At 43.6% G+C, this 27,568-nt stretch overlaps 1 protein-coding gene across 1 annotated transcript in view; it reads right to left on the bottom strand.

Moving 5' to 3' along the window:
* TRABD2B (TraB domain containing 2B) overlaps positions 1 to 27,568 on the bottom strand; it is a gene marked incomplete at its 3' end in the record, with an annotated part of 283,411 nt that overhangs the window by 114,530 nt on the left and 141,313 nt on the right. Inside the window, exon 3 of the mRNA XM_084266502.1 lies at positions 13,754 to 13,900. Within this exon, the coding sequence (XP_084122628.1) occupies positions 13,754 to 13,900 (147 nt within the window). The remainder of the gene's footprint in view (positions 1 to 13,753; positions 13,901 to 27,568) is intronic.

Below are 27,568 nucleotides of genomic sequence, written 5' to 3'. Positions count from 1 at the left end.
ATCAACTTAGGCTGCAAAACCCAGATTCAGATTCCTGACTCCCCCGGCACACGTAAAGCTGCCAGGATTTCCAGTGTTAATCTGAGTTGGTGGTAAGGATATTGCATGAACAGCCCATAAGGGGAACATCCCTCACTCTCCGTGCTGAAATACCTACGCAAGGTCTTTGGTTAATTCTTTCTCTGGTTTTCTACTATATGAAATTCCTGTACTCATTTTCTAATAGTTTAGTCTCTGTTTTTCACCCACCTCTTACCCTCCCACTTGGCCACATGATTTTATGACAACAATTTTTGTCTCTTCCCACCTTCTTCACTCAGATTGCCTCTCCAGAAGCTTGCAGCAAGTCTTAGAGAAAGAACTAATTTCCCTCTTCCCAGTGGCTCTCCTTAAAGTGTTTTCACCACAGCCTCAGCCACAGCCCTCCTAATGTGTGGGGGGGCAGGGTAGCAGAGATTTCTTGCCATGCAGGACAAGTTTAGGCTTTGCTCTGGATTCCCACCACAGGCTGTACCAGATGGGTGAGACAGAAATGGGCACCACATCTCCCGAGCTGTGGCTGGAGTTAAAACTGCTGCTGACAGCGACCTGCCCTAGCCTCTTGCTCTGTGTGGACCATGTAGTCCTTTGATACACCAAACACTGCGACTTCCCATCCTGCTTTGCCAAATCACAGTACTTCTCACAGGACATCTCTCCTCAAGGTTCAGCTGCGTTACCCTGAGTCATTCCTTCCTCCTGGCTTTCCATCACAGCTTGGCTTACTCAGCCTATCTCCTCAGAACATGCAAGAACTCCTCAGAGCATGCAAGTACTTCACACCTTGTTCTCAGTTTAGCCCTTTGCCAGCACTCAACAAATAATAAGTCCCATTAAGCCGTCCATTAAGATGCCAGTTTCCTGTTAATACACAAGGAAGCTGCCTCGATATCTGGCAAGAACATGTGTTTGTCTCCAAGGGACAGGGGAGCAGCCTGCCGGCATCGGAGGGGTAAAAAGCTGCTGGCTCCAGCAGCAAAGATGTAGTGGCTTTCATCCCCAGTGAAAGGCAGGGAGAGATTTTTATTGTAGGAATAAAGTCTGAGGAATGAGAAGCCATTTTACACTTGCAGTGTCCTGTGCAGCACAAAGCTGTTGGTCTGTGCAAGATGTCACAAGGCTCTGTGTTTAATGGGTGGATGTAGCTGAGCCAGGAGGCAGGTGAGCCTTCAGAGACTGAAATGGAAGGTGAAAACTTCTGGGAACATGTGAAGGCTCAACACTCACATAAGAGAAGTCCCTTCTTCCCTGCTTTTGGCAGAAGGGAAGGCTGGGAGCTGATGGGCCCTGGTCTCTAAGCATCTGTGATCCTTTGGGGAAAGCGAGGTACTGCATTGCCTGTGAGGACAATCCAGCAGTGCTGTGAGATTAAATGGCTTTGTTTATCCCACTCCAACCAGGGGAAAGCTCTGATGCCTTCCTAAAGTTGTGTTCAGACCTTGAGCAAGAGGATCTTTGCCAAAAAGGCATGCACTGTTCTTCAGCTTGTGCATCCATCACTTGCAACCCTACATCCATAGTCAACCCAGTTTGTTCCCTCTCCTTATCTAATCTAGAGTCCACAAAATGGAGCATTTTACTTGCTCCCCCCCTCCCCTCCCGCTCCAGCTCTTTCTCTTCTGTGGGAAAGAGTTTGCCACTGGCAGAGAGATAAATTTAAAACCAAGGACTGGGTTTTGTCAGCATTTCCCATGCTTGTCCAATGAATGAGGCAAAGGAAAGCATCACCTCTAGAGGCACATCATCAGCTTCAGATCCTGCTGCACCTCATGTACTCCTGTATTTCTAACAACTGCTCCATCACTGGCAAAAATAAAACATGCACCTGCATTTCTGCAAGGTTGTGGCAGAGGACAGAAGATAAATGATTGAAGTAAGTATGCCCCTACACAGTAGTGCAACCACACTCTGAGCTACGACACTGGCCCCATTAATCACCTCCGCTCCTCCCTGTATCGCAGTTCCTTTCCACAGTTGGTGACATACACCATGCCTGGCTTCAAGGAGGCAGCTGCTCCTGTTGATTTAAGAAACCTTTTGGATGTCTAACCACCTGACAGGGATCAGGAAGTCAAGAAACAGTCACATGCAATTAGGAAGCTGTTAACTGCGGCCGGGATCGAAGGGTTTTTCCTTGAAAAAGAAGAAAATCTGTTGTTTTAAAAGGATGGGCTGAAGAATGCACCAGAGGGACGCATCTTCCCACTTCTACTTCATCAATTATTTTTGTTGCCATTCAGTGTAAAAATTAATTTTAACATTTTAATTATAAGGTTTTGATATTTTGAACTGCAAGTGAATGGATGAGACATTTGCTGTGCCAATGGGTGAGGGACTGACCTCCAGAAAAGAGCTGAATACTGTTACTAATATTTAAATACATAATGAAGTGGATGATGTGACTGTTGAAAAATCCAACCTTTCCATTTTGCTGTCCATCCAGGAGAAGAGCAGTTGGATCAGCACAAAAACACAGTGCTATCCATCACCTGGGGCTCACTCACTTTGTGGTGGACAGAGAGAAATAGGTTCTTCCTGTCTGGGCTCTGCAATCCAGTCAGTTTTCTGAGAATCCAACCATCTTATATACATACACGGACAAATGCACATACTGCACAGTTCCCATTCATCCAGAGGTGTTCAAAAGAAAGAATATTTTGTTTGACTGAATCAGCAAGAACTTTTTTTTGTGTGTTTTTCAATTCTTACTTACTTTGGGTTACAGCTTTCCTGTGGACTGTACAGATGGACCCCAACCTCAGTCATTTGGTACACCTACTTAGTTAAGGTTTTGAGGTTAAAGGAAGAGAATGAGAACAAAAAGTAAGTCCCAGTCTTGCAGAAATTTCTTCTCCTCCACACTGCCTGTGTAATTTCACTTGAGTCAGTATCCCTGATGGAATATATGTGTGGGTAAAGCTCTGCACACACGTCCGAGCTCACAGTGCTGCGGGATGAGGGCCATAATTCTTCACCTTTGAAGTCAGTGGGAGCTTTAGGAAGAAGAAAGAGGAAGGATTGTGGAGTGGTTATGACACTACCCTAAAAAAATGGTTCTGTTCCCACGGGCAATACAAATCTCTCGCATGATCACAAGCTTGTCATTTGGGTTTAGACCTTCAAAAGAAATTCAGCACTTAACCTCCACTAAGTATCTTTGAAGCATTTGGCTTTATTCCTCCTGTCTCTCAAAAGTCCATCTGTAAAATGGGGACAGCAAGACTTTCCAACTTGAGAACAGATGTTACACACAAAGCACTGGCTGAATCAAGCTGTTGAAGGACCCAAAGGAAGATCCAAAGTCCAAGACGATGCTCAGCAGTAGCTTCTCTTCCCACAAATACTCTGTGGAAGAAGGTTGGGGTTCTGCTGCAATCATTAGCATAAGAGCAAACAACACACTTTAGCTTAGAAAAATGCGTTGCTCATATCTCAAGATCTATGCTGTGCTATCAGCTTTGTCTGTAGAGACAGAGAGAAAGAAATGGAAAAAAAAAAAAAGAGAAAAGCAAAATATATTTGTGCAGAGTCTTTTATCACATTTAGGGCTTCCTGCCAAAGTTCAGCTGCAAATTCATAAACACTGGACTACATTTAAGTACATTTTCTTATTTACTTTTTTTTAGTATTTGGACAAATTTTCTGGCTGGAGGCACGGGGCCAAAGCTGGGAATATCTATCTGCAATTTTTTTTGGGACACCATCAACTTTGGTTAACTTTTATTTTTTTCTCTCCTGCTTTGGATCTACTTGCTACAGTGGAACTGCTCTAGCTTCAGTCCAGTATCAAATCACAATCAGATGTGGAGTAACAGCGTTATCGTTCCTACTCCTATACACTACATTTCCCAATCCCCTGATAACCTTTTTTAGCCTTGTTCTGTTCCAGTGATGCTGGCTTATTTCTGGAATGTGCATTCGAATTGTAAGATTATGTCAATAAAAACCCAGTACAACCAACATTAGAATAAAGGGCTGTGTGGCCTTTCTTGCCTGCATACAGGCAGAGGTGGTCTTCATCTGTAAACCTATCTGCAGATGTAGAGGAGGAAGCTGAGATAAGGAAATGGGAAGTCAGCCCTCGCCGTGGAAAATACAGTGATTCCAAACAGCTTTCCTGCCATTACGTTCTCGTGTCCTGGTCAACCCCTTTGGCTTCTGAGACTCCTCTCTCCCCCTGTCTCCTAATCAGCAGATAGCTAATGGCTTTCCATCCCAACCCTCTGTGAAACGTTCAAACTCTAGACTGACACAATTACAGCATCATCCCTAATCCTTGCAGGGGAATCTCTTACCAACACCTTCCATCTTCATCTCTGCCCAGAGTGTTCATAGGTTAAGTAGAGAAAAACAGAGGAGGCACACCCAGGACCACAAGGGATGTTTATGGCAAGACAGAGAGTTGACCATCAGCTTCACACAAGTTCCAATCCAGCACCTAAATACAAAACCCATCTATCTTTCCCTAATAGGAAAGCTCAGCCTCCATGGTAGTAATCCTTATCTCCAGTTGTTAGCAAGGAATTATTCCCAGATCACACTGACTGCATTGGGTTTTTCTTAAAGAAGAAACATGATAAAGTTTGGGTTCTCTTTATTAGTCTTCTAATTTATGAGCTTTACATGGGCAGAGGCCAGAAGACAAACAAGGGATCCTGCTTCAGAAGATTTTTCCCTGCACCACGCAGGTCAGGAACTTTTATGCGGTCAAGAGCACTACACACGATAAGGATCTCCAGAGCTGACAGTGCGGCTTAAGCAGGGAGCCAAAGCAGCATCCCCAAACCCGCTGGCTCCTCCAAAAACTGCACGGACCTAAATTCACACCAGCCCTTCTTGGGTCAGAGGCTGACATCTGAGCTCGAGTTATCATTTGTTTATGAAGGGAGGATACCTTCCTGTTAACCAGCCTTGACAGGGCATTGTGGTTTTTACTGCAGTGCTGCAAAATATACTGCTCTGGACTTGGAAGACACCTGTTTCCCTCTGATTTATGGACCCTTCTGGCATCTGGGAGAGAAATATCCCCTTCCTACAGCCTCTGATATGAAGGATTCAAATAGAGCAAAGTGAATGGGCTGTGAGAGCGAGCATCTCCAAGAGGAGGACGTGGCTGCTGCTGAGATGCGTGCTGCTGCCGACTCAACAGAGGTGTCTGAAACTGGGTTTAAATTAGCTAGTTCTGTTCTGTGAGCCACTGGAGCATCTACATTTGTAAACAGAAAAAAATTATAAAGAGGAAAAGATGAGAGAGAAAAGGGGGTGAAAGCTAGTGAAGTCTCTAGAGGTAGCACATGATACTTCCAGAAAACAGCTCTGCAGGTGGCACAAAAGCTGCAGAAGTCATTGCTGGACTGAGCATAAACTTGCCTGCAGGCAAGGAGACCTGAAGACCCTGGAGCACCTGGACACCTGTGTCCCTGCAGCTTCAGCCCCCATTGCACCTGCATGGTGGAGACCTTTCCTGGGAGCTCCAAACCCATCCTGCTGGTCTCCCAGATGGCAACCAGGCAAATGACAGTGGCGTGCCCTGCGTGGTTTTACCTTCTCCTCCCATACATTTGGGTTGAAGGAAAGCATGTATTAACAAAAAAAAAAAAAAGGGGCAAAACTAAAAAAGTGCAGAAGAGCCACAGGGATGGACCGTGTATCTCACAGACAGCTTGGGGGGTGATACTTTTATCCCTGATTTAAAAAAAGACGACTTTCAACAAATCCCTGGGAAGTCATGACCTCCATGTATGTTTTCTATTTGTTTTTTCCACACCAGTTAAATAGTTGCTTTCCAAGCACTTAGAGAAAAAAAAAAAAAAAAAAGAAAGTAGAAGCAACACCAGCCCCTCCCCCAAGGCCTCTCTTCCTCCCCCCCCAACCCCATCCCTGCTCCCCTTGGCAGCGATGCCAAAATATGCAGCCGGCCTCTCTATCTGAATGAATGTTTTGATTAAAGAAGTCTTAACAAAACACAGCCAGAACAATGATCCCGTCCCCCTTTCTGCAAGCTTCACCCAACTATGCAGTGTATATTTAGGACCAGATTACAGGGACCTGTTCATTAATTGAATAAGGATGACAAGCCTGCTGTGTATGCAAATACCGGTTTGGGTTTCAGGGGGAAGGGCAAATCTTTACTACCTAATGATACTCCTGCCCCATTTAAAACCCCTTTTACATTGGGATTTTATTTTTTTTTTTTTGAGACCAAAGCCTTCACAAGCTTGCAAACATATGGAAAAGTTCAAGTTTTTCTATTTCCCTTCCAAATGCTTTGTTTCCTTTGACAAAGAATATTATTTTTTTTTCTGTTCTGACACTAAAACCATCACCTATTATATTGCCACGACACCCAAGTAAAGATATGGATCAAAGGGCAAAGCAGGGCAATAAAGTGAAAAAACTGGGGCCAGAAGGTTTGCTTTTTGGGGTTGGTTTATTAAAGCACTGTGGTTCTTTTTCCAAAGGTATTTTTCATTTTGTCTTCTGTTACACACTGGGAGAACAGCTGGTCAGTAGTGGGTACAAAGCTAGGTTTGGTTGTTCAGGGGTCTCCAGTGAGTGAGTCTCTTCCCATCCCGGTTCAGTGAGATGTCAGGGAAAGCCTGAACGCTTGTATGAAGTTTGCAAAATGATTTTATCCCAAGGCAAATATGATCCAAGAGATATGGTTTGGAAAATATCACACAGCTGAGCAAGGAGCAAAAAGCTGGTTAATAATACAGCAGGAGCAGTGCTGGATATGAGAACTCCAGAGCTGACTGTGCAGAGAGAGACAGCTCTGCCTTCCTGTTCCATCCTAAAACTCCAGGTTACTCCCAACCCAACCTGCCTAAGCTTTTTAGCCATCTGGAACAAGCTGGGTGATGATTTTTGAACTACTTTTCATTTTTAAGTTACAGTTGTTTGAGAGGTTTAGTGTAAGATGTAAAGATACAGAATGCCTCCAAGAAAGCATTTTAAAATGGAATGGGGACCAGTCAGGAGAAAAATAAGGACTAATTCAGATGAAGTCAGTGAAATAGAGACAAATTTTAGGGCCAGGTTGGATGAGGCTTTGGGCAACCTGAGCTAGTGGAGGGTGTCCCTGTCCAAGGCAGAGGGGTTGGAACTAGATGATCTCTGAGGTCCCTTCCAACCCAAACCATTCTATGAATTGTTACCCTTCAAACGGTTTTCATTGCATCAAAGCTGGTGGAATTGTCTAAGCCCTGACTTTGTGTTTATCAGCAATCAACTATCTAGAGAACAGAAGAGAAGCTCTGGGTCTGAAGTTACCATCAGAAAGCACAACCAGTTCACACTGGGGAACCCAATCTGCAGCGTCGGCTATTTGGTGATGCACAGTAATAGTGCCAGACCAAGAAACACTGTATCAAGGAGCACAGCAGAACATGGTCTTTTCCCATGATGTCTGATACTAACCCTGCCAAGTCAGCAAAGACAACCCAACTACTTGCTGTCCCTCTTTTTTTCCCCTTCCCTTTCATAATGAGGTGACAAATACATCTTCTGGATAAAACACAGGAGAAAAAGCACTTTGTACATTCAACCCAGAAGATATTATTTAACAAACCCTAACAAGTCTTTCTCATTTCTCTTGAATGAGTCTTTCCAAGAAACACTTCATAAACCAGCTCTTTAAAAAGAAGGGATAGTAAATGCTTTACAGCAAACATACAAGGACGCACAGAAAGCAGCATGCTACTACCTTGAACTCCAAATGTTTTTCCAAATCACTCTTTCATAGCTTATTCCCTTACTAATAAATACAGGTAGTCAACAATCTTTAAATGTTTTTCATGTGAATCAGCCCTTTTCTGTAGGTGAATATGTTCCTTTTCTAATAACCCAGCAGTCTTTGCAAGAAAAATCTTTGCTTTTAAATGTCTTGTTCCAATTCCCCCATTTCTCTCCCTCTCCCATTGCTTTCTCCATGGAAACTAAAAAGAGAAAGGAATGAACTTCCAAGGTAAAACAGCTCTAAATGCAAACACATAATGAAAATTTTCAAGAAGGAACCTATTTTCAAAACCTGTAGCACTAAAATTATCTGGGCATGTTCCAGATTATTAATAAAAAAGTAATCTCTGCACTGCTTTCCCCAGTACTGTCATCAACAAGTAGACTTAACTCTCACAATCTGAATCTGCAACCAATTTTCTGAAACACATAAGCCAAAACATAGTATTGCTCCAATCTGGGATCCTGTTCTGACATAATATGAAAATTAGACTCTGAAAATTTTGGCTGCACTTCTGTTTGGTTTTTTGTTTTGTTTTTTTTTTTTTAAACTTCCAAAAGCTCACAAGATATCAGGACCAAAAGCCATAACTCAGGTGTAAGTGGAAAGAAAGTACAATCCCACAGTGGCAGATCAGGAGCTCTCCTGAAGTATGGGCAGGCAACTTCTCTCCAGCAGCATCCCTGGTATAAAGAAAGACAGTGACGTCCTGGAAAGAGTCCAAAGGAGGCTACAAAGATGGTTAAGGGCCTGGAACATCTTCCCTAGGAGGAAAGGCTGAGTGAGCTGGGGCTGTTCAGCCTGGAGAAAAGAAGACTAAGGGGGGGGGGGGGCTAATTAATGTTTATAAATATCTTAAGTATGGGATGCAGGGGGAATTGGCCAGCCCCTTTTCAGTGGTCTGTGGAGACAGGACAAGGGACAATGGCTGCAAGTTGGAGCACAGGAAACTTTGGACCAACATGCAGAAGAACTTTTTCACAGTGAGGGTGACAGAGCCCTGGGACAGGCTGCCCAGGGAGGTGGTGGAATCTCCATCTCTGGAGATATTCAAGACCCATCTGGACGCCTATCTGTGCAATATGAGCTGGGAAGCTGCTTTGGCAGGGGGGTTGGACCTGATGATCTGTCAAGGTCCCTTCCAACCCCTATGATTCTGTGATCCCATGCTACAGCCCAAAGAAGAGAAGGTGGGAGACATCCCCTGCTTGCTATCGGGGTGCAAGTGGCAACAAGCCTGCGTATCACCAAACACCAGGACAGTGTTGGGACTGGATCCATGTCATTTTAACAAACACTCCTGGAAGCGTTACTGACCCTTCGCCTGGACCCAGAACGTGAAACTCGTGAGACCAGCTCCCTTGGTGCCTGGGACAACCTTGCACTTGCTTCGCTGGAAAGTCTGTAATCATTTTCCCTGGAAGAACAGGAGGCTGTGCCAGTTCGCCTGCACTTTGTTATAGCTGGAAACGATAAGATGCTTCCAAAGTGTTGCATTACAATAGCTGTGCCTTCGCTTTATGGATTTATCTTCCTTTGCCCTAGATAAAACTCCATTCCTTGGACAAATTAGGTCTGCTTGTCATTCAACACTCTCCACAGTGGTCTCAGCTGTGTGTTTCTGCAGCGATTGAAGCTGGGACATTCCACAGATAGTTTTCAGTGATTTGAGAAGCGAGCCAGAAACCAAGTTATATTTTATCCAGAAGGAGAATGGGGCAAGTTAATGATGCAATTAGAATTATCAGGACCCTTAAATGTCAGACAACAGGTTTAAATGTAGGATGATAACATTTTTAAAGGAGTACATAACACAACCTGGTGATTCACAAACACCATGTGCATTGTGAAGTGATGCACTGAAGCTTTTTGTCTTGAGTATAGGGAGGCTGACCACGGACATGGTGTTAGCATACACGTCTTTAATGTCAAGTTATCAGGACCATCATATGCTTTCTGGAAGGTCACTTCCCCTGTCCAAACACTGCGTTTCAGCATGAATCCATGGGAGTTTAAACTGCAGAGGCTGCTAAGGATATGGGTGACATCGTTCTGTAAGGTACACAAAAAGCTCGGTTGTTTCTGATGGACACAGCTTGAAGAAGGTGGCACAGCAAATCCTGAGCACTTGAACAGGGTCGAGACATGTCTGCAGGAAAGCAACTTCATCATGTAGCTTGCTTTTCTGTGTAGGACAAAGCCAAGACTTCACCTCTCCTGGCAACAAGAAGGCTGCTACACTCAGGTGCCCATAAAGCCGACAAACTGCGCTATTCACTGGCCTAACCTGATCTCTTCACTCCGATATCCAGATGATGGCTGGGCCCACTGGGACTCATACAGAGCTTGCTGAAGGCATGGAAATATTATCCATTACTTCAACGGGCTTTCAATAGAGTCTAAAACACATGCAAAACATAAAGGTTCTCTAGATGAAAGATGCTTTCTAAGTGACAGGTATGACTCCTGAATTGTACTGTTAAACCTAAAATGGGACCTGGCCTGAAGAAAACTGTCTATCAAGCAAGCAGTGAAACCTCCCAGACAGAAGCCTCTCCACAGGTTGGAAGAATAGCTGAGAAGACAAGAAACAATAGCTGGAGACCACAGGAATAGTTTTTAGGAAGGGCTGAAGGAGAAAAATCTCAGCCTTGGTATTTCAATTTCCCCCCTAGTAAAGTGTATACAAGGAATACAAGAAAACCCAGAACCAGCTAATTCCAACCTGTTTTACAGAGCTGTCCTTAAAAAAATCAAACATCTCAAATCAACCACAGAAAGTAACTGGTGCAAGTTATCCCTGAACCCATAACTCTATAGACATAACATTTTAAAATGTTTAAGATCTTTACACCAGAGTTAGAGAGCAAAATACAAAATAAATTATTCTGCACCCCACTTTTTCCTCACCAAGGCTTCAGATCATTGGGCAATTTCTTGTCACTGGTAAGAACAAATATTCTCTGGAGATAATATTCTGATTTTGCACTAACAGATTTTTTGCATTTTAATGTATCTGGACATACTGACCTCAATTCCTCTGTGAGAGTGACAGACAGAATATTGATGTTCAAAGTGCTGATCTAATCCAATACCTCTTCACTTGTATGGAAGTTTTTTTTTCAAAAGGAGAGAAAGAAACTATGGCTTTTTGTAGGGGAAAAAGTCTGAAGAAAAACCCAGGAAATACACCTTTACTATCTTTACCTTAGAATAACTTCATCTTCAGTATCATTTTGACTCTCTGCCCAGAAACTCCAACGTAAGCCTCTTGACTACAGAAGTCGCAAGAGAATCAAGCGTGTGCAGAAGGCTGTGGAAGTGGAGGAGATGTTTCCTACTGCACTTTTGGGCCATAGTCTAACTGAATAAACTCAGCCTCTTAAAATTTCATAGAGTTTAAATAAGGATTTATACGTTTGGAAAAAATGGGGCTTGGAAACAAAATTTAAGAAGGAGAGAGAAAGGAATGAAGAATGTAATATAACCACAGGAAAGCAGAGGTGTTTCCCCCTTTCACTGTTCTTAATTAAAAGAAAAAAACCCCAAAGCCTTAAAAAAATCCCAAACCCAGCCTTCACCATTCATACAAGTGTTAGGTCTTACAACTCCATTCCTGATGTCCTTACCATGTGGTATTTCAAAAAGCTGGTACCAGCTCCAAGGACTTGCCAGACCTCTGAAGAGCTGGGTCAGCACTTGGGTGTCATGAAAGAACAGGCACACCTTCTAAAAACACCATGACAAGCTTGTCTCCCAGGCTTCGCATCGGTACCTGCCCTTGTTTAAGTGACAATGCATCTCTCTTGGAATATTTATAGCTTTTCTGCACCTGTAGACCAATAGTTGTCACCTGATGAGGCCTGCAGTACACTCTCAGCCCATGCTAAATCCCTGTGCCTACATTTAATGTCTCAAGAGAAAGATCCCACAGGGGCTGCTTCATATTTAATATTTCAACCAGGCTACTCTAATTCACTAACCAAATGGCAAAGACTCTGTATGGCAGAGAGAGTCTATCATCCTTGCAAAAACCACACAAAATAAACTTTGGAATTACCACAACTGACAAAATTTGACCTGAATAACGAGTTTATTTAGGTTTTAATTTTCTGTTTTGTTCTGCTTGCAATTAAAAATAAATGGTATAAAGCTGGTTTATAAAAACACTACCAAACAAAAAACCTCTTTACCCAAATTAAAAACAACAACCCAGGAGAGGAAAATACTCCACAACATTTAATGTTCTGCAGGGACTAGTATACATATAGGGATTTTAATTGTCCATGGCCTGTAAGTGTTATAATCTCTATCAACCGCGTGCACTCTGGGACCATGACTAACACCACTGCTGGAACTCTGATTGGCTGTGGGCTTCTTTAAGATTTTTTTTTAAACTCACATTTGATTGAGCAATTTGCAGGGATAAAGAAGTTTTCACAGAAATGTGTTCCTCTCAAGTTTAACCCACAGGTCTGTTACAGGACATTGTGTCCACAGCTCTCAGCTGACCGAGTCAATGCAACCAGTGTCTCAGGGACAAGAGCTTTATTGCAGGAGAAATTAAACAGAGATTAAGAGGTGACACAGGACTTTCAGATACCAGAACTGTTTGTGGTTTTACCTGCTAGTTGTCCCTTCTTTGTATTTGTGGTCAATACACCACCACACCTTGCAAAGCTATTTCTCCAGTATCATTACATGTTTATTGCGTGTGCTGTGACTTGACATTACAGGAATAGTTGCAACCATTGATTTCTCCAGGTTACTCTAAAGTCAGAGGAGACATGACAATTTGTCCAGAATTTAAGGACCTCTAATTGTCTGAGGTGACATCTTTCTGCTCCTGTCAAGGGGCAGACTATTGCTATGATAAGTGACAGGAAAGAGAAGCTGCAGCTGCTGCTCAGTGTCTTGCAGTTAGGTCACCTGGAACTTCTCTGTGTGGCATAGAAGACCTCTGGGAAAGTACCCATGTTGTGGAGTGTGGCTGTGACCTTTCTGCCTCAGCCAGGTTGGGGCCACCCTCACTTTCCCAGCTGTTCCTCTGAGAAACATCTGCAACTCAAGATAGCAAGGGCAGGACAAGATGTCTATGAGGCATCTGCCTCAATCAACAGACTGAACTTACCCCATCTCAGTTCTCTCTTGGAGTCACATAGTTACCCTGGACTTTCATTTGCTAATAGCAAACCACTATCATGATGTAATAGACTTCCATTGGCAAAACATATAGAATACCACGGCTGCCAAAGCTTATACAGGTCCCCTCTGAGTAAGTCACTGCATCTGAGAGAGGAACCTATGTATTGAGTGAGAATCTCAAAATTTGTCATGAAGTCACAGATTGGTCTGGAAAGCAGCTTTCTGCTCCATCGAGGGTTTTTAATAGCACTGGATAACTAAGATAAACAGAGACAGAAGGGCTGCCTGAGACACATACAAAATTATTGAATTATGACATGTTTGAGAAGTTATTTACTTTATGGAGTATTTACATAAGGTTCACTTCCTCTTCATATATAAGCTCAAATATTACAAAGATTTCCCCCCCACCTCAGTGAGGGAACTACATTCAACAGCCCCACAAACATCCATAATTAACTTTTTTTTCAGTCACATTCCTAGGAAAGTTTTCCAGGCAGTGCCTTCCCCAGAGCCCAAGCAATACCAAGGAAACCCCACTCTATCACTGGGCCAGGGAGTGTGGAAGGAAAACACAGGGCAGCAAAAGGAAGAAGGGAAAGAGAAGATGGATTATAAAGTAATGAGCTTGAGACAACAACTTCACTTATTGCTGTACTGATAAGCTTTACACCAGGCTCTTAATCCTTCACCTCAGTTCTAAAGACTACAGATCATTATAACCAGAGCAGAAATTTTAGATCTGGTTTTGGTGGGAGACACTTCCTGCCCCTGTAAGTGACATCACTGTTAAAACAACTGATTTTTCTCAATTAGCTGGCTTTTGCTTACCTGAGAAGTGTCATGGTTGAATATGACAGCATTCAGATCTCCACAGTTATAATGCTTGATGAGATCTTCAGTGGTGTACGGGGCCTGCAAGCTCCCTGCTCGGAGGCTTTCATGCTGGAGCAGAGTTTGGTTTAGAGCAAACAACACCTGTAGAAACAGAGACAGGAAAAACAGGGAGGAGTTAAAAAATTAGGTATCAAAGCAACAAAGCATAAGAAGGCCAAACTCAAAAAGAACTCTCTTGCACCTGCAGTCTGTTGATCCATCCTGGCCCACAGTAACAAGGGCTGGTCTTCAGGCATTCCCAGCTGGAAAAAGGGTCAGATGCAAAGTGCTTGACCAGTAGAAGACCTTATTATATCAGACCTTTGATACTCCTCATTAAGTATAACTTCACAACATATACATGTGTTGACCAGAGATCATGGCTGGAGGACATGGCTATCATTGCTGACTAGTTGGCTACATGGAAAAAGACCCTAAATTAGAAAACTTATTATCTCTGACTGTTTCCTGTGCACCAGCTTAAATCCTAAACTCAAACTCAATGTTTTTGATTAAACATTAGAATCTTCCAAACTTCTGAAGTTACAGTTGTAGTATTGGGACTTTCTGCATGCTTCTAGCAGCAGAAACTTTAGGAAATACATTATTAGTTTCCCTCCATTAGACTTTCCCCTTCACCCACCCCTTTGTGAAGTGAACAGAGATACTGAATACACCAATATCAGAGATACTGATACACCAACCTAGCAGACCAGTTGAGTGTCCCCATCCTGAACCTGAGAGAAACCTGAAGCACTCTTTACACTATAATTTAGGTAACCAAATATATAAATGTCCTGAAAAATGGTTTTTTTTTTTCCCCACTTGCATTACCAAAAAGGCTACTAAATTTCACAGGAATTACCACAAATCTTTTTATATCTGTGATAGACTATGGGAGTAATTTATACCAGTTACTGAACCACCGCGTCTCGGCTTTTCATGTCTGGCTTTCCAAGACCCTTCCAAAGAAACTTGATAAAAAGTACATGAATAAAATATCACCTACTTGATAAAAGTAGGTGACAGTTTGTCACAAATTATAGAAATAATCAAACGCACTTGTCATAAAATAAAGTGATATATAGTGACTGCAAATTCAGAGTCCTGAAAAATTGTATCGACGTGTGGTTTTTCACGAACAGACTCCTGCATCCCTCACTCTCGTGTTTCACCACATAATAACCAAAGAATCAGCATCAGCTCCAAAGCTGGGCAAAGGGAGCCCATGCTGAGCTCCAGCTGGCCCAGCTAGGCTACAGCCTGTGACGTGTATTCTTACCTTTGTAACCTTTAAGCAACTGAACCCGCGTTATGGAGTGAACCCCAGAGAAGTTCAAAATTAACAACGCACATACGTATCTGCAGGATGGAAGTTCATCCTGGTTTAAAGTTATGATTCCCATTGAAGTTTCTCTGAAGGAAACAGTCAATTGGATTTCTTCCTGCAAAGTCTCAGGTACAGAACAAATATGATCTGAAACTATTGTTATTTTTTTAAAATCATAACAACAACAGTGTCTCTAGGGCATTAACAGCCTCGTAACACAAGGCTGTTACACACTAACATATGCAAATTGGCTGAAGGGGGGGAAAAATGTTATTTTTTTAATTTACTTTTAAAAATATAATCTTTCAACTGAACCTGTTATACCTCAATTCAGCAATCAGTTCCCCATTAAGATCTGAGCCTAACAGATTTCCTCGCCCAGATCTAAGGGTCTCTTCAAGCTTTTCTACAAAGAGATCAACCCTTCCCAGGACCACAGCCTGAAGTTAAGCATCTTCCTAACTTAGTCCATCTCTAATTTAAAAAATCTGTAAAAAATACAGTTTGAAAAATTTCTAACCTTTGAAAGGATCTGAGCTTTTTTCTTTTTCCCCTAAAGGGCTACAGCTCAAAGAGGAAATGGTTCATCCCAGGATTTCCTGGGGATTCTAAACATTTTGGCTAATAAAAATAAAAGCTTAGAAAAACGTTGACAGGAAAACTGAAAGCAGAGGTTTGCCCAAAATGTTTTTTAGTAAAATCCGGCTCATTTTTGATTTTTTAAACAATGGATGTTGCTGGATCTTTATATACAAAAATATGTATACACACAGGCACACACATATACAAACCACCAAGCAACCCTGCGGATAAGAGTGTGGTTTATGATAAAATAGTAAGAAAGTGATAAACAAATCCCTACTTTACTCCCAATGCCTTTTCTTTTTTCTTTTAATTTTCCTTTTTTTTTGTTATTCTGGCTTCCTGAGGAAACCAGCCCCGTGCATTAATACTCCATGTCTGTCTGTCCTCTGCTAATAAATTTGGAACCTATTAGCTGGTTTCAGTCACATTTGCAGAGGGTTAGAGGTCTTAAAGAAAATTGCCTCTGTTTCTTGAAAAGAAGTGCTGGGCTGCACAAAAGCCCACAGGACAAGTTTGCTTCTGATAGGACATCAAAGACTACACATGAGAGAGAGTTATTTGCAGTTTACTACAGGAGGTGGATCCTCATGCACTGGACCCCAGATTTCATGAGTGTCCCTGCTCATGTTTGGGACCTAGAGGTGATGTTGGCCACCAGCTGATCTCCAGCACGCAGCCACCACTGCGTAGGAGGCTCATCGCTGGGCTCAAACTGCTGGCCAAAAAGCAACTCAAGAAACTTTATTTTGGGAGGGAAGTTAAAATTAGAAAGCGAAACATATGACTACACTAAAGGAAAACTGTAACCACTTAAACAGATTTCTAGAGAAGCCTTGCTTAATCAAGCCATAACCACCATGGTTTTTGGTTGGGCGGCTGAAAACAAACTTGAAGAGAAGCGAGGTCTCGTTGCAGCCGCCTGCTTGTTGGCTGGATTTGTAGACCATTTCCTTCAGAGTCACGTTAAAGCCATCTTAAAACCTGAATTTATTTTTCCTTACTGTTCAGATAATGCCACAAAAACAATGCTGTTTCCTTTCCTTCTCTCTATCTTAATATCTGCGACCCCACGACCTCCAGCCTAAACCCCTATCTGAGTTAAATCTCCCGGAGGTGCCTGAGATTACTGAACAACTGAGGACTTCAAAATAAACACACTTAGAGCGACTGCCTATACACAGTCCCACCTAATAAATACAGCAGACAGTATTTATTCTGGGAAGCGATGGGAAGTCATGACTTCGGCCTTGGGAAAATGCCTTTTCATTCACACTGGTGCGTTCTGAAAGCCATTTTTGCTCAGCTGCCTCTGGCCCTGGTTGGGACATCAACCATGGACAACAGAAAAGGGGTTTCACCCTGCCAGGAGGAAGCCTTTTTATGGGAGCTGATCATCACTGAACATCAGCTCAAGGATGCAGTTAGCTGTAACCTTTAACACTTTTTGCAGAGGTAAGTTGACCTCTGCTGATTATCCTGAACACTCACAAGCTTTTTCAGAAATGAGTTTCTGATGGCAGCTTGACTGTGCCCATCACTTTGTCCAACAGGCAATAACATGGATTTCTAACTAAGCAGAAAGGGTGCCAGGTCCACCTTCCTCAATTTGTCTGACCTCTGCCATCATGGAAGAACAGCTTTGTGGGGTATCATGGAGGCCATCAAAAAATAAGACAATATCTTTTTATCAGATAAAATACTTCAGAGGTCACAAATCTTATTAAATTTATTGTTAATAAAATAGACAACAAATTCAGGTATTACAACAGAAGAAACAAATTTTGTGTTAAGCTGAAGGCACACAGACCTGTGTTCTTCTGGTGTATTTCCCATACAGGAGACCTGAGAACAAAAGGCAACCCTGAGGAAACTCTGTGGCCAAACTTTGGTGCTCAGACAAATTTCACTCTAAGTGATGGGCAAGAAATGGCTTTCCACTCCTAAAATTAACACCAACAAAGTATAACCATTGTATCCACAGGACTCCAGTAGCTGGACTTACAGGATGTTCCCTGCATAGAACCATGGTTAATAATGATACCACAAAAAGAAGTACTTAAAAGCTCATACTATGATGTCAGCTATTGAGCAGGCAACTATTGTTTTCCATTGCTCTCTCTTTTGGACACATGCCAGCAGAATGCACACACTAAATAAGCATTACTGGAAGCATCTGAGTGACTATATCCTGTCTGTACTGAAGCTGCAATTCTGGAAAAGAAATGCCATCTCTCTTGCATGGTTCAAAACAAACTGCAACATAAATATTGAGGTACACGGTTCTTCTGGGGGTTGTCTTTTGTTGTTATCCTTCTCTGTGCTCAAACAAATATACACTTTCAGGTCAGAAGAGTGGCTGGGGGGGGAAAAAAAAACCCACACAAAACCCCCTGATTTTCCAGATTAATGAAAAGCAATAAAAGTGTTTGCCCAAATCCGTTCAGTTCCACCGGTTTCCAGAAGATGGGTTTCCCCTTCCCCTGAATCTCTTGCACTGTTGCTAGGAATTACTGAGCTGTGAAACTCACCTAATGAGGTCAGCATCAGGAAATAGCTCAGAAAAAAACAGGTCCCGGAGGATCTACTAACGGACTCCCCCAGTGTCCAAACGAGATCCTGGATGCATCGGCACATTGTACGGCCGGGGCCGTGGGAGGAACGAGCCCGACTTTGTTGTTGTTGTTCCTATAAAGGGACAGCTAAGGAAAGTGAAACTATTAACTCATCCACTGGAATTTCTGCTCACAAAACCGTGCCCCCTGTTAAAGCTCCTCATAAAAGCCTTTCGGCTAGTTGGTTCCATATGTTCCCCAAACCCGCAGTTATTGCTTCTGAAAGGCAGGAGCAGTTAACAGTCTGCGGCTTGGCACTGACCAGGGAGACCCAAGGACCTCGCTTCTTCCCCCTCCCTTTCAAACTGCCAATTAACCAGTTTAATAAAACAGTTTGGACCTGACTGAGGAGCTTGGAGAACCCCCTAACCGTCACCTATCCTACCGGCCCAGCCGCGGCAGTGAACTGTGGGCCATGGTGCAGAGCGGTCACGCTACTACTGATGGGCAGCCCTGGATCTAAGGGTGGGTTTCTTGGTGCTGCAGGGAGATCAGGGCTCCAGCCTTCATCCCCGTTCTCCCAAAGCTGTTCCTGAAGTTGACTTCAAACAGCTTGACTTCAGCCCCCAGATTTTTCTCTTTATCCAGAGCTCCTCTGAGGAACTTGCATGTGTAAAAGTAAATATATACTTTTAAAACTTTTTCTTTGTGCTTGAATGTATCAAAGCATTCAAAACCAGAAGCAATTCCTAGACACAAAACACTGCAATGTGTGTGAGACCCCATTCCCTCACCCCCAAGCCAAAGGAACACTCTCCTGGTTGATATCAGCTCCCGTGCTTTCCCTGGGCTGACCCTTCCATAGTATTGCTTTTGCACCAATTTCCTGGCTTCAGCCTGGCTGGGAAAGATACATCATTAACTGAGAGCCCAGAGAGCTGTTGTTTGGGGTTTTGGTGGGTTATTGGGTGAGATGATAGCCTCAGTTTGTGCTCTTAGGATACCAGTCTTCCCTTGCACAAGGCCATTAAAAAAATAAATAAAGACTCTGGAATACAAACCTTACCTGATTTAATTTTCATGGTGACAATACTTCAGAAACATTGTGTCATTCCCAACATACATACTGCAAACAGCCACCTTAAGTAGGTCAAAACACCCAAGGATAATTTCTTAACTAAGTAAACTGAAGTCAGCAGCAGCTGTACCACAGACACTACTGGGAGAAGTTTAAGATCTGAAGCCTTTTCTTCTAAATGTAGTGAACTCTGTGGGTTTCTCAAGGTACTCAAAGTCCAGATTAATTCATAAGAAAGGGAATGGGGAAATAAGAACTTTGATATCCAATTCCCATCCTTTACCCTTTTGCAAGCCACCACACAGTACCAGAAGGATGCTTTAGTTTCACAATGCCATCACCACACCATCGGGACAGTTTCTTCTGCCAAGATCTCAGCTTGAAGTCCAACCAGCAATGGTGTAAGTGAGCAGTAACCCTGCAGGATAACTCTGCTTTGGTCAACACTCATATTCAAGCTTAGGCAAATAAATTGAGATATAAGGGGAGGAAGGGTGTGCAACTTAAAACTGAAACACTGGAAGGGGCAGAATTACCTCTGTTAAACTTGCAGCCTAAACGTGTGGATTTTGTACGTAGGATTTACTTGCACCAGCACTTCTGCACAGACCCACTTTCTCACTTGTACCGAGTTCAGTAGATTCATTCTCATGACTAAACCTACCTAACAGCTCAATATTTCTGACAAAAGAGTTACACTGGGAGCAGCTGGTTTCCTCAAGTGCTTTCCTGGTTAAAGAGCAGTAAGTTCTAGTAACCAACATGTTGCCTGGCAGCGATGGCTTGCAGGTCCAAGTAGCACTGGTGTCACCAGGCTTCTGGTCTCCAGTCTTAGATCTTGTCAACAAAATGGTAAACAGACAGTAAAATCAACTCTTATCTTCAACACTGTATTCTCAAGGGAAGGCAATAGATTTATTTATATTGGAAATACCATTTCAGGGACAAAAGGCTGGGGCACTCAGCTGACATGAATGGACCCTACTCCATGAAGAGAAAGGAGACGGACTGTGAGATACCACACGATGGCTGTCTAACACCTCCAGACCATGTGAAACCTGTAAGTGTAGACAAAGGCAGAGACATTTCTCACCCAGGCAAAGCAGGCAGTGGCCCAGCAGAACACATTGGACATGGCCCTGCTGCCTATTTGGTGATGTCCCAGGTTTGGCTGCAAGCCCAGCTCCTGCATGTCCTTTGGTCCCTTCTCCCTCCTGCACCACCACCCTTGCAAGCCCGGCTTGAACAGTTATTCCTGTCCCATAGGTATCTCACCACTTACAAACCCTTGTATTCAGAAACCCGAATGCTGCCTCAACATCACAGAAATTCCCCCATGTACCTTAAAGAGTTTTGTGAGCACTAGAACCTTGTGTGAAGGTTTGCAGAGAAGAGCAGCACTCCAGAAGTGCTGCAGGAGCTGTCACACATTGATTCAAAGGTGTCAACAAAACAAGTAGTTGTCCCAGGTGAGTCCAACACACACCAAAAGTGTCCAGCAACAGATACTTTGGGATAGAACACCAGAAATGAGGTGAGCAGAGGATGAGCTTTTTTCAGACAGCACTTCCCATCTTTTGGAAATCTGCTAGTTGAGGAGCTCGAGGCTGAAAAATACCTCTTCTCCTATTGCTTCCACCCACCTCCCTGCTCCCCATGCTTTTACCTCAAACCCATCACTGTGCTTGGTTGTACCAGCCCATTCAGAAGTAGCCAGGTGCTCGATGTACATACAGCAGTCACAACCTGCTACTCTGCTCAGCAGTCAGATGCCTTGAATTGATGCCTGGCAGGATGCCCAAAGGGCAGTGCCCACCATCGATCGCTTTCTTCCACCTTAAATGGGCACATTGTCCTCGTTTTCAGGATCATCATCTTCAAAGGGGGTACATGAAACCCTTCCCAAGAACCTGAAACCACATTTGTGCTCTTGACTCACAAATAAAATTGTTACTGGGCCCATCTGGGGTTTCAACTTCACTTTTTTGTCTCCACCGTAACAGGAGGAATGTGGGAACGTGCCCTGAGCAGAACCTACCAGTTGGCCTCGGCGACGAGTGAGCTGCAATGAAAGGGGCATTACTGTAATGCTGGGGAGGTAGGGGGGTGTGGGGTAGGGGGTTGTGGTTGGGGAACTCCTGGTTTTAGGCACCAAGCATGAGAAATTCTTTTTTAAAGCCTGGTTTTGGGATACGCTAAGCATCCACCCATCGCAAAATGCAACCTGTCCTGGGTGTATTTAATTTGGGGGTTTATTCATATTACTGCTTAATTTTGAACTGTTTCTTTTTAATTACCAGCTGAAGCTACACAGTAAAATGGACTAGCCCCACAGGCATGTTTTTCTTTCTATTATATTACAGTGAGGCAGCAGATTAACTCCTTCAGCCATCCCAGCTTAACACCTCCCGATGCCAGCATGGCCTCTTTCCAGACTGCTGCTCTTGCAGCAGGGCTGAAAGGGACATGGAGATGTGTGTCCTGAATTACCAACTCCCAGCCCGGGCTATCAGCAGAAACAGGTACCAACTGCCACATATACCAGCATGATGGCACATAAATCACAACCCATGGGGAAGGGGAGCACTTTCCAGTGAGCCAGATGGAGCTACAACCTCTGGCCAAGGACAAATGGTTTGGGGCAATGACTGTCTCAGTTTTCCAGTCTCCACGTGAGCACGACCGAGTCAGCAGCTGTAGAAAAGGGAACATTTCCTAAGCCTGGAGGTGACTTGTGTCCTCATGAGGTCAGCAGGAAAATAAATTGAAATTAAAAAGCAGTAATTAAGATTTGGAACAGCACGAGAAAAAGAAACCTTCAAGAAGCAGAGAGCTGAACTCAGCAGGGATAAGCAGGTGTTTTTTTGTGGGGTTTTTTGGTTTGCTGTATTTTTTATTTTTTCTGAGCATTATCTAAGGGTTGAACTAATTTTACTATGCAAAAGGGTCTTACCATCGTGGGAAACTATGAACAAGCATGGGATAACTCATGCCCATCAATAAACACAGGACTTGATCTGCAGCTTGCTCACTTCAGGTCTCCCTCACTTAGGAAAAACCCTATCACTATCCAGGACAGCTGATGGCATCCCACCCATGCCAGCTGCTGTGGGGCATAATGATCCCTGGGTGGCCTCACCAGGGAGGCCAGTCTTTCCTCCTAGAAACTCACAGCTCAGCATCAGCCTCAGGGTTGCAATGCAGCCCTTGCCAAGCACATAATTTGGGGAGCACCAGCAGCAGCTCCAGCCCTGCATGCACTGCTGCAGCAGCCCTGGCAGAGGGAGCCTGCACAAGGGGTATGCAGTGCGCTGCCCAGCAAGCCAACAGCTGGATCAAACGGTCCATTTCCTTAAAATCAGCAGAGGAAAGAGCCCAGCATGAATGGCATCACTTTTTGTGAATAAAGATGCTGCGTTGGCTCACACGTCCCTCAGCCCAGAAGGAAGGGTTCACCCAATCCTCCTGCTGCTAGGATGAGGGTTTTTGTGTGCAGAAGCAGTGCAGAAGTGAACAGCCCACACCCCAGGCCACCTCTTCTTCCAGCAAAAATCCAGTGCAAAGGGAGCCTGTCTGCAGAACAATTAGGCAGTGACATTACAGTCCTGGGTAACAACAGATGGCCACAAAAATCCTGCAGACAACTGCTCAGAGGAGTATTTTATCAAAGCCTGGGAAACGGCACCCCCGGTGATCAATCATAATTCACTGGGAAGACAAGCAGGTGCTTTGCAGGAAGGCAAGGCTGGAGCCACACCACCGTGCTCCTCACAGGCAGCCTGCTGGGGTTCCTCTGTGGGGCAGCAGCTTGCCGCTGAAAACAGACCCTTTAAAATGCTCACACTGAGCTATAGACTGTGGCTAATACACAGGGGGTTTTAGTGTGGAGCTGCAATGCTTGCTGCAAGCTCCTGCTTGTCTCAACCCCAGGTCCTCTGTCCAAGGGGACAGATGGGAAAAGCTACAGACACAGCCCAGAGTCGAAAAGGAAATAAATACAACAGCTCCTGCTTCAGCCCCCTTTCTGGGGGGGGGATGCAGGGAGAGGTAGATGTAGAAGCCAGAGATGCCCAAGACAAGAAAATATAACTGTGGAGCACAGGACACATGGGCAAGACTGCTTGGGGGGAGAGGAAGCAGTGTCAGATCCATACCCTGTTGCCCGTATGGCCTGGGGAGCGCTGTGTGCTCCCTGTACAGCGTTACAGCCCTGTTGCCACGTACAGGAATTTTACCCAGAAGGAGAAAATAGCTTAAAAATGATTCCATTTTCAGTTAACCAGGCAGAGAAGGTGACCTTCCCATCAAATCACAGCAGCTCAAGTTTCTAATATCATCTACTTGTAGCCAAGCACTCGCCTTCAAACTAAGCAGAGACGAAGAGTAATTACTTACTATTCACCAAGTTATTTACATCAATTATTCAACAAATAAATTCAACTAACAAATAGCTTCAAGGAAACTGCAATCTATTCACAGTCAGGTTGCCAAGATAGAAGAAACTTATAAAATTAATTATTTGTAACAAGCTACCCTGCTAGCTTTCAAGGTCAGAATGATAAATTCAGACACTATTTTCTGTTATATATTAGGCTCCCTCAGTGTAATTCTGTTATTTATTAATTGGAGGAGGTTGTCTTCGGAGAGATGGCTATAACTGTATTTTCATTATCACTGGAACTGAAAGATCAGATTGCTTGAAACTTTTTTAAGCCTAGGCTAAATAGTCTCCATTGCAGCCAGAGAATGACTATGAAACCAGCTACCAGAGAGGATATACCGCTGAAGAATCAAGAGTTTTCACAGGTTTGGTTTTTTTTTCCTCTCCTGACTAGAGCCAAGAATCAGGTGCGTTGCAAAATGTTTACACAAATAAGCAAATTCTGAAGAAAGCACTTAATTCAAGTAACATTTTGGTCACATTTTACTTTGCCTGTTTTCACCCTGTATTGCTTCAGGCAGAAACAACAGAGCAAAATTTGGTTACTTTTCTAACTAGGAAGAAAAGACCTGAGAGAATATTCTTTGCACAGCTTCAAATATTCCTGAAGGCAGGCCATTTCCCCATGTAGAAAAACATCTAAATGATTACCACAATTAACGTTGTTTGCAGGCACCATTCTGATTCACATGCACAAACAGCAGAGAAAAAAAAACGTGAAAAAGAGAGGTCTCAGGTTCGCCCTCTACCCCTTCTTCCCATGCCTCAGATACAGTTCCAGAAGAGGAAATGCATTCCCCAAAGTAGAGTTAAAAAAAATAAAATCCTTTACCCCTTTTTAGCCTCCCCTGATTAACACTGATGCTCTGCAAATACACACACATGTAAGCAAGCTCACACTGCCATCCCCTGAAACACTCTGCAAACATTCAGCAGGTTGTACCCTCTGCAGCTGTGCTTCACCAGGAAGATTTCCCAAAATCTGGCTGACACTGGACATCAGGACAAAGCTCAGGCACGTTGTGGAGACCCCAAGGTGAAAACAAAGCAGCTCCCCAAAGCAAATCTCTCTGCTGTTGCTCCAGAAGAAAGTAGATGAATAGCAGCAGCCTTTTGCACAATCCCAATGCTGGTGCTGGAGCTCAGGCTCCAGCCCTCTCTTCCACCTCGGGACTGTGGGGAAACCATCCAACAAGGAATCCCAAAGCAGTGGTGTGCATACAAAGCAGAGCACAGAGGATCACTTCCAGCTTTGATTTAAGTTCTTAAGCCTAACTCCTAAGAGCAGGAGGAGTTTCAGAGCCAGTCCACTGGTGTAATTTAGCATCCTTCTGATGATTTACACCCCTTGAAATCCTGCTTGCACACCCCAGAGGAGAAGGGGATGATGCAGGGGGTAGGAAATTACATTCTCCCCAAACCTGTGGGGGATCAGCCCATTTTGAAGGTAACATCTGTTCCACATTTCTTCTCTGTTCATGATCTTTATACCTTTCCTAAAATAGGTAAGAAGGGGAGTAGGCTCAGGTGGTTTTATAGACCAAGTTCTTTGCAGCTGTAAGCTGGTTGGCTTCACTTTCCCAAATTCACTTTACAGTGAATTTAGTCCCATCTTTATATTTTGTACAAGAGCAGTTATACTTCCAGTTTAATTGTTCCTCTAATCTTGATATATAATTATCAAATTCTGAGAATCATAGCTTAGATTTTGAAGAGTAAATGCTCAGGACCACTTAGAAATGAGCTGTAGGTGTGGAATTATTCATTAAATGACTCCAAACCATGAATACATCTGAGAGAACTGTCAGAGAGTTAATACAGAGAAGAAAAAATTGAATAGATTGCAAAAGAAGCTGCCCAGGAAACATTCTTCACTAAGCTCTGTAACTAGAAGTTACTGGATTCAAAGCATTAGGACACGAACATTACTAAGACAAAGACTTCATGGAGTCTTGTTTAAACTGCAAATTCTGACTCTCCTTCTGATGGGGTGACGGCTCCTCTTTGTTTGTAAGATGCTAAATTACATTTTAGTTTGCCTGTTTTCATCACATTTTGCTTTGGGCAGAAACGGCTGAGAGAAAAAGCTCTGCTCTCTCTATGCTGATAGAAATTGAAAAGGGATTAACCAAAAAGCAATAAACTATTTCTTCTGAATTGCTAGCCCTACATTTTCTTATTAGTGTCTACCCACACTAATTTGAAACTTAGCAATGCTGGTTTTCTCCAAAGCTGTCAGCTGAAATAAGCTGGTTCTGTTCCGTGCAGGCTGCCTTTGCCAAAGATCCTTCTGCTTTCAAAACATGCCACCTCCACCAAATATATCAAGATTGCTGCCCTTTTCAGAATTTCCCATAGGTACACGGTGACATTAAAGAGGGAGTGAGACTAGCATGGTATTTTTCAAGTTGTTATCATGGGAAAGCTTTGTGTACCAGAATGTCAAAGCAAAGTCCAGTCCCATGTGGGGTGCTGAAGGTAGACAGATGAGTGTGCGAGTCAGAATCTTGCAGAGATTGAAGACTTACGCCATTAGAGAGTCTGGAAAGCTGGGGAAGGACTGCTGATGCAAGAAGACAGTAGTTCTGTGGAAGATCTACACAATCCCTATTAATTACAATGGTATTTGCTCAAGAAAAGCAATTCACATTGTCTTCTCTGGATTTGCGTTAAGAGCGTTGGGAAGGGCAGAGCACAAGTCCCTGTGTGGGAAGTCTCCAATCCATCACCAGCCATCTTAAGGCACTTTTGCCAGTTTCCTCTTTAATCAGTTGAGAAGATCTGGAGCCTAAAAGTTTCCAGATGATATCACAAACCACCTATCCCAGACTAACTCGAGTCCCCTTGCCCCACCCAAACTGCATGACCAGGAGACCATTTCGCAGCTGGCACTGGCATTTCTCAGGCCTGGTCCTGCTGCCCACCATGCAGTCTTGGACACAGTTTGACCCCTTGTATTCACAATTAAATGCTACCAGATGGATGCATCAGTTCAAAGGCTGGTGGAAACAATTAAGATTACAGGAAGCCACATTTATCCTTCCACCTATAGCAGTGAATTAATCACAGCTGATAGGGATCTAAACAGACCAATGAAGTCTTGCCTTCATGTCCCACTCAAGCCCCTGACCTATATCACTACCTGTCAAGAGATTCAGCCCAGTAGCTGCTGAATGCTCCTCTCCCACCCTCTCCCGGGTGGACAAATATAAGCCAGGACATTCCTGCTCTGCTTAGGATGCCATGAAACCTAACCTCATGTTGACACAAGCATTAGGCCCCAGGACTGTATAACAGGTCACTGACAGAAAGATATGAGATAGAGCTTCCAAATTTGACTGCCCACACACAGGCAGGCACTGGAGTAGGAGTATTGCTGGTTCCCAGGGCTTGTGCAGGACACTCAGTACCCAACGGATACCCATGGCTATAACACCCTTGCTCATCGAACCCTTTTCCAGTTGTCTTCTGGTAGGTTCAGTGCCTGATGCCACTTGGGGTGTTTATGGGGTTTATATTAGGTATTTTATTACTAGGCTTCAAAAGTTGGATTTCGTTCTAAGCACAAGAAAAATCCAGGGACTGCTGGACAGCTATATACCTATAGCTGCTACAGAAAACATGATGAAGGGAGTGCTAGAACCTCTTCAGACTGATAGGACTGCAAGTTTGAATGCCAGTGAATTGATGAACTTGTGAATTTGAGTAAGTTAAAACTTCAGAGCTCATCTGCCCATCAGAAGTTCTGTGTCAAAGACCCAAATGGGAGTCTCAGTAACTGCAA

The sequence above is a fragment of the Gallinula chloropus genome, assembly GCF_964237585.1.
Source record: "Gallinula chloropus genome assembly, chromosome: 6".
NCBI classification, from domain to species: domain Eukaryota; kingdom Metazoa; phylum Chordata; class Aves; order Gruiformes; family Rallidae; genus Gallinula; species Gallinula chloropus.
Note: the sequence above shows the minus strand (reverse complement) of the source record. Positions and strands in the feature narration are given on the sequence as shown.